The sequence below is a fragment of the Hipposideros armiger genome, unplaced genomic scaffold, assembly GCF_001890085.2.
Source record: "Hipposideros armiger isolate ML-2016 unplaced genomic scaffold, ASM189008v1 scaffold_718, whole genome shotgun sequence".
Classification (NCBI taxonomy): Eukaryota; Metazoa; Chordata; class Mammalia; order Chiroptera; family Hipposideridae; genus Hipposideros; species Hipposideros armiger.
Genome location: NW_017732068.1, coordinates 323840 through 332297, shown reverse-complemented (window position 1 = coordinate 332297; position 8458 = coordinate 323840). Strand labels below are relative to the sequence as shown.

The window sequence follows — 8458 nt, the reverse complement described above, 5'->3', positions numbered from 1 at the left end:
TCAGTCAAGGATTCAAATTTGGAAATGAATCACATAAAAGGGAACATCCCACCAAGTGGTTAAAACCTGACACCCATTGAGAAATGGGATTTCAGACTCTCCAGTGTCCTGGTGGCTCCTCCCAGCACAATGTTTTCCCACCCACTGCATCAAAATACTTCTTAAGTGAGATTTCTATACTCTGTGTTGCTGTAAAGTCTGGCTTCTGGCTTGGACAAGAAAGTTGTATAGCACCTGCTAAGCTGTTCTCAGCCTAAGGGATTAAATTATCGATATGCTTTTTTAAAAATTAAAAAAAATTGTTTCAGGTATAGAAAGCAACCCAGGTTGTAAAAACCTTTGTAGAAGTGAAATGCATAGAAACTTTGTAACCTGGAGCAGTCTTGACACTACATGAGCTACACTTGAGAAAGGGACTTCCTCTGGAATGTGAGAAGAAAAGGTTTAGAAACAAAGTTAAATGAAGATGGGAGCAGCATTGCACATAGAAGGGAGATCAAACGCTCCATAGAAAATATACGCGACGGTGCAATTGCCCTCTGGGAGTTACAGGATTATGAAAGTCTAACTTAATTAAAGGAGAAAATAGGTCACATTTAACAACCACATACGTGACACATCATTTTGACTATACAGAATAACTGAAAAGCAGAGAAAAATTTAAAAAATCAGAAATATAAGAAAGGCAACTACAAATGCATCAATCTCTTCTCCCCCGCCATCTAAGTCAGGTACGTGCTTTGATTTTGTATACATGAAAGATTCACCCTTCTTCTAATTTCCCTCTTTAAAAACACTTGCAGTATACTTGAAAAAGGAAGTTCAGATGTCAAAAGAAAGAAAAACAAAATGGCCCAATCTAAAATAAAGAAAATGAAAAGGAAGAAGTAGAACTGAATTAAGGGGCAATAAATATTCTTCTCTTCATAAAAATATACCTTACCTTGCATCCTCTTTCTTTTCTCCCCTACCTGTCATCAAATGACAGGTAATCAGGTACTTGTGAACCTGCATGGAATCTTCCCCCTTTCAGGGCTCGATGCCCCGGTGGGGTCGAGCTAATTACAGGTACATTTCCTCTGTCAGGCAGTCACACTCTGCACAGTTGAAGGCACAATTAATAATTGAACAAAGCTAGCTGGAGTTTTTTGCTCACTGGGCCACGGTGCAGGTAGCTTTGCTGTCAGACAAGGAGCTTCTTCTTTGGGTGTCTCTGAGAAAGGCTTTTCCATTATAGTCTGAAAAGAGTCACCCCGTTTTCAAATTTTGCAAAGCAGGAAATAATCCATGAAAACCAAAACTCAAAAAAGAAGACAAATCCTAGTTTCCTTTATAGAACAGTAGAGGCACATTCTTTCTCTTGTCACCAGGAACATGCTTATGATCAGATAGATGGTTATTTAGGTCAGATGTGAAAGAGATGACGACGAGTGGGCTTGGGAATTCACACCTGTCATAAGGGAGGACTGGAGTTTGTCCTTGAGTCTGTGAATGCAGCAGGGAGCTGGTTTTGCACGTGTCAGAATAGAATTTGACCCACAGAGGGGGTCTAGATAGCGGGTTACAGAAGAATCAAGTTCTTTCCCTTTAGGTATCCTTACGAACTTAATGGGCTAGACGTCCTTAGGAACTTAATGGGCGATATCCCCAAAGCCCCATGGGGTCAAAGGTGGGTGCAGAAAATCCTTGTCATGTGATCCAAGCTATAGTCTTGAACAAGGGTCTGTAAACTATACTGTAAAGGGCCAGGCAGAAAATACTTCGGGCTTTGGGATTTAAGACACCTTTGCTGCAACTACTCAACTCTGTTTTAGAACAAAAGGAGCCATAGCGAATATGAGTATGTCAATGAATGAGCATGGCTGCATTTCAATAAAACTTTATTTATGGGCACTGAAATTTGAATGTCATTTATTTTTTGCATGTCAAAAAGTAGAGTTCTCCTTTTGATTTTTTTCCAACCATTTAACCATTTGGAGACAGTTTGTAGCTTGCACGCGGTGTAAAAGTGGGGCTGGCTGGATTTGGCCCAGGGACTGCAGTGTGCTGACCCCTGGCTTGCATATTGGGAATCCCCGTGAAGGCACTTATTTTTCTAGTTGATTTTGAAGTCTATACGGTTCTGTGAGTGTATGTAAATGCTGCCTTTACTGTGAATGACCTGGCTTGCCCTCTGGTCTTTTGTTGACTTGAAACATCATGGATAACCAGATTATTCAGGATTCAAATCACATGTTCATCATCATGAAAAAGTTTACTAGAGTTAGCCACGAAGATCTAAATTTCTAGGTTTGGAAAGTTTGGAAAGGCCTTGAAACTCTGGTTCTATCTCATTATTTTTCTGAACTCAAAGGATAATAAAGAATATATCTTTGGGTTCAGGCCACTAATAGCATTTTTTTCCCTAAAAATAATCTAACAACAACAACAACAACAACAACAACAAAAACCCAAAACTATTTACCAGGCCATAGTGCAGCAAAATACATAAAATATTTTTATCAATGCAGTTCATTCCTTGCTTATAATTTGAATATAATCTATCTTCATTCTTCTCTTGTTCCACAAAATAAATTAAGAGATTATAAATAATATATTTATGCAGACATTTAAATTAATTATAGCAGGTGAGACAATATGAAAATAATGGTAAGAAAACAAGAAGAAACCAAGATTATGGTCTATATATGGATTTTATGCCATAAAACCCGGCACAGTTTGTGTAAAATCCACTTTGTTAACACTTTATATATGATTTCCTACATTCTTTTATAGATAGGCCATAAATTTGGCTGTAAGTTTGGTAACAATTAATAAAATGAAGGACTCTTGATCATTTATAAAAATCCACTGGGTTCAATTATAAGAAACAAACCATTGCTTAGAAAAAGGAGAGTAGAAGGATTGAAAGCAAAGAGGGATACTTTCACAGAGTCCTTGAAAAAGAAACTATGTTAATAAGATTAACAGTCTCTCAAAAGTAAACGCAATGATTTCAGAGGAGATCTTTTGTAATATTTTAAAATGTGGGCCAACAGCTTTTATACCAAATTGTTATTCAATGAAAGCAACTCTACTTGGAACAGGGGCAGGTGGTGTGGGACTTGGGGATCATATAATTCCATCCAAGTAGAATGTTCTCTGGAGGTTTAGTTTAATCCAGGGGAAAGGTATATGATATCCAGAGGTGCATACTTCAGGTTATCCTCCACATGTATTTTTCTCCATGTGAAGTATAAAACGGGTCTGAGAGGAAATGAGTTTGAGGTTGATCTCCCAAATAAGCACCTCACTTATTGTTTTCATATATTATAAATAAATGACAAGTTGCATAAATAATAAGGATGGGTACTGAGTACCATTTTCTTAAGAAAGTAGAATTCTCTAATAAGAATAGCTGCCTAAATAAGAGACCATTCCATAGGTTGGTCCAAACTTCACCTGATAAGTGAATTTGAGGGCTAACATGAAATGGAGGCCCATATTCTTACACCACAAAATGTAGAGTTTTTAAAAAGATCCTCTGATGAAACATGGCCCTGGTCTTTTAGAAGTATCTCAGGATAGCTTTCATTGTATGTCTAGTTTACATGACAATTTTTTTTTGTAGTGGTCATTCCAAAAGGAAAATGTTGTAAATTAAATCTCTACATACCTATATAAAGAAACTTTAAGAGAATATCAGACATAAATGTTAAAAGTTGGGGGCTAGCTACCAAAATAAATGACATTTTATAAGATTAATTGAACAGTAGCTCCTCTTAATAGAAAAATTAAATAGTAGGTCCCATTCTACAAAGATTGTGTCATTTTCAAAGGCATGGTTTTGCATATAAGAAAATATAATTTGTAGAGTAGAGCAGTATGTGTGTAATCCTTAATAATTTGGTAAAATATTTAAATGAAGTTCAAAAAGCAGCAGGGACTGAAAACCCAGTTACGGTGATGGTGGCAGGGAAGGGGAGGGGAGACATTCTTTGGCAATAACTTTGAGCTTTAGGGAATTATTTGCATCCATATCAGTCGGATCCATAATGAACTCCTGTAGCTTACTTAGTCCATGCCTGATGCCCTGCCACTGAACCAGATGCCAAGGAGAGGGCATTAGAAGTCACAAACAGTTCTGTGTTATTCCTGAAAGATTTGTTCACAAGGTCTGCATATTAGGGAACAATAGTTAAAAAGCAAAGCAAAACAAAAAATACGCAAAGAACTATGTAAATGTAATCCATACAAAACATTGCCCCGAGACACTCAAGCACAAAACCCACATACATTTTGGACATATATTAAGTCATTGAAGGCATTTAATGCTTCTAGATTTGTTGCTTTGGGGACAGTTCTATTGAAAATGAAATTAAAACAAAAATATATGTCTGTCCTATGGTTATAGACTTTATAGAGATGAGCACATTACTAAAGACCAGGGAGGACCCTAAATAGCCTCTTTGTCACAGTTCTTTTAGTGTTTTAATAAAAAGAGAGATGCTTGTTTTTCAGAACCAAACAGGTCTCAGAAGCATGAGGATATCTTAGGTAGTGTGTGGTGTGTTCGAGGCTGGAGGGTTGCTTACCAGTTGGCGTAAGGTGTCTCCAGGTGATAACAGGTTCGGGACGGCCATTGGCCATGCAGACCAGGGTCACGTTGCTGCCCTCATTCACAGTGACATCTGAGGAGATGTTGGAGATCTTTGGTGGGACTGCGAAGACAAAAACAAGTGGGATGTATAACTAGGTCAGCAAAACCAGGTTGGCAGCACTGTCCCATGCACCTGGAAGTAGCCGATTTAAGCTAAGTGCTTTGAGGACTTAAAACATTTGAATTCTTTTGTTAAGAATCCAGGGCGCTTCAGGAACTCCTTGGAGATTTCTGAGCAGGGAAAACGCATGAGTCTTACGAGAAGGTGAGAATCTTCCCACTACAGCCACGTGGTATAGGAAGTACACAGAGTAGTACAATGAAAATCTTTTAGCTCTTTGCAGGTCAGAATGGACCTTATGTGGGTATTAGAGAGCATGTCCATTTACACATAGTAAAAATAAACTTTTCTGGTAAGTGTTATCCACATTTATTTTCTTATGTGTATAAAATAAATATAGTTCAATCTTTCCTTCAAATGTCAGTTAAAAAAAGTGTTATTTAGTATAAGATTGCACGGTTGTGTTATTCAGATGTTGTGAAACCTGGTTACTTATAATCGAGCCACATGAGGAAACCATTGGTTAATCACTCCAATAGAAAGCCTCTCAATATCATCTTTGTGCGTGACAGCCCAGATATTGTACCTTAGAGCTTAAAAATTGAATTAATAAGGCTTATGTCACAGACAGGTAGCCATTACAAAAACACGTACTACTATTACTCCTAATACTCTCATCACCACTACTACTACCAATTTAATAATAACTAATTTTAGTTAAGCATTTAGCATACACAAGACCCTACATAGAATGCTTTACAAGTATCATCTCAATACCTCCTTTATAATAAGGAAATAATATACTATGAGGGTTTTATTTATGGGTGAGGAACTCAGGTACAGAGGGGGCTAGGTGAGCAGCAAAAATTAGATTGGAATCTAGGCAGACTCCAGGGCCCATGCTCTTAAGCGCTACTTGAATGAAACTTCATCTTCACAATCCAGGCTACCAGATGGCCCAAAATGACGAAAATTACTTTTTGGTGATGTGAGAAATGAGTCCCCACGGGCTAGCTGTGCTGCCGTCTGACTCCTTCATTAGCGTTCAGGGCGGCAACATTAGGTATCCTATTGGTAGGCTTAAGTGGAAAGTGAATTACTCATAAATTTCATCACAGACCTTATGCACTGATTACCAATAGCAGAGTTTATGGTTTGGCTGTGATTTTCCTTTTCTTACTGTTAGTTGCTTATGCCATCCCTGAAAAAGGATGCGTTGGGGAGAGAGAGGAGGGTAAGAGAGCATGAAGGGGCTCGATAAGAAAAGGGTCTTATTTTTTCTCACTATTCCTGCCCATTTGGAACTGTGTGGTGACCACAAAAAAACAAAACTACAAAACAAACAAACAAAAAACAACAGGAACGTACTCCGCTTACAGAGGCAGCGGCCTGACCACCATATAATCTCTGTAGATCCCTGTGAGGAAACCTTGGACATCTGACCAGGTCAGAGGGTCACAAGGAGGAAGCGGAGAGAGAACTCTTACCATCTTAACACTCGTCTCACAATGCCATCTGATATGGCCTCTGGATAGAAACCAGTGATTCCAAATCAAACCCAATGGTAGAAATAGAGTGTAGTTGCTTCCTATTATTCAGTAATGTCTATGTATAGGTTTTCTATTTTCCCTTTTATCTATTGGGGTTAAGGGTTGTTGTCTTCTATTCACACATTGACTTACGATATATGCTTCCAGACTTTTACAGTGAGGACCTGACAGGCTATACCCGTTTTATAGAGAAGAACATGAGGCACAAAGAAGAATAATGACTTGTCAGGAGTGATCCCAATAAGAGCTATGGCTGGGCTTAGAACTCAGAGCTCCTGAGTGTCCAGTTGTTCTGTTGTTTAATATTCACACTTTCTAATAACCAGCCGAGTAAGCCACCATTCTGAATATTTCCAAAAAAGTATAGTAAGATATAAATCTATGAAGATTTAGTCATCTTAGGTGCTTTCCTCAATAATCTAAAACCTGTAACAGGAAGCTACATAGAAATTAAAAGAGTTCACATTACTCAAGTGTAGTCAATTCTGAATTGCAAGAGGACGCAGCATGAAGAGAATACAGATATNTCATATATGCCCTTTCTCTGCCCAGGACACCCTTTCGTCCTCTGATTTCTTCACCAGTTTTTGTTCATCCTTGAGGTCTCAGCATATGCTCCCCTCAGGGAGCTTCGCTGGCCTGGCAGATTTGGCTATCTGGTCCTGTTTTATGGTCTTATTGGAGGCTATAATTTTCCTTTATACTGTGTAAATCTAATTAAGTGGTTATTCATTCAATTATTAGTTTATTGCTGTGCTTCCTTGTTGAACTCTTAGCTTCGCAGGACCATGTCTGTCTTGCTCTTCATTTTGCCCTTTTATAGAGTGAGCATTCTATAATTTTTTTTTTTTTTGCCAAAAAAACAAGCTGCGAGATGGAGATCAAGAATCATCTGAATTCTATATCGGTAGAGGACATATTATTAAAGTAATATGCAAGTAAGACAATGAAAAGAAAACAGAGCAAGGTTTTCCTTTATCTACTTTCCTGCTCTTAGTAAACTAACAATGGAAGAACTAAATAAAAGCAATGAATAGAACAGGTTCAACCATTATTCTCATTTAAATTGTCACTACATGGTCAAGAGCCTTTACCTGCAAAGTGTATAGGTTTGATTCTTCCATACCCATACACTACCAAGACTGACTCACAGAAGCTTCTGGAAGGTCCACACAAGAAAACCTCAGAGAAAGAATTCACTGAAACTTAAACTGTAGATAACAGACTCTCTGTGTGAAATCATACTAATAATTCCAATATGCTAACTGAAAAGAGTAGATGATAGTTACTTGAAACATGTACTTCTGGGATTCAACTTAAATGAGTTTATTTTAATATTTCTCCCCAACTTATGAGGGCATAGTCTAGGCTGGGCATACTAATAATTGGATGAGTATTAAAATTGGAAGACAGGTGAGGTTATAGCATTAATGGAGTTTAAGAGCACCTTCAGTCAAGGATTCAAATTTGGAAATGAATCACATAAAAGGGAACATCCCACCAAGTGGTTAAAACCTGACACCCATTGAGAAATGGGATTTCAGACTCTCCAGTGTCCTGGTGGCTCCTCCCAGCACAATGTTTTCCCACCCACTGCATCAAAATACTTCTTAAGTGAGATTTCTATACTCTGTGTTGCTGTAAAGTCTGGCTTCTGGCTTGGACAAGAAAGTTGTATAGCACCTGCTAAGCTGTTCTCAGCCTAAGGGATTAAATTATCAATATGCTTTTTTAAAAATTAAAAAAAATTGTTTCAGGTATAGAAAGCAACCCAGGCTGTAAAAACCTTTGTAGAAGTGAAATGCATAGAAACTTTGTAACCTGGAGCAGTCTTGACACTACATGAGCTACACTTGAGAAAGGGACTTCCTCTGGAATGTGAGAAGAAAAGGTTTAGAAACAAAGTTAAATGAAGATGGGAGCAGCATTGCACATAGAAGGGAGATCAAACGCTCCATAGAAAATATACGCGACGGTGCAATTGCCCTCTGGGAGTTACAGGATTATGAAAGTCTAACTTAATTAAAGGAGAAAATAGGTCACATTTAACAACCACATACGTGACACATCATTTTGACTATACAGAATAACTGAAAAGCAGAGAAAAATTTAAAAAATCAGAAATATAAGAAAGGCAACTACAAATGCATCAATCTCTTCTCCCCCGCCATCTAAGTCAGGTACGTGCTTTGATTTTGTATACATGAA

The 8458-nt window shown here is 37.9% G+C and overlaps 1 protein-coding gene across 1 annotated transcript in view; it reads right to left on the bottom strand.

Moving 5' to 3' along the window:
- The window catches only part of LSAMP (limbic system associated membrane protein), a 299121-nt gene that overhangs the window by 219688 nt on the left and 70975 nt on the right, over positions 1-8458 (bottom strand). Inside the window, exon 2 of the mRNA XM_019627181.1 lies at positions 4575-4700. Within this exon, the coding sequence (XP_019482726.1) occupies positions 4575-4700 (126 nt within the window). The remainder of the gene's footprint in view (positions 1-4574; positions 4701-8458) is intronic.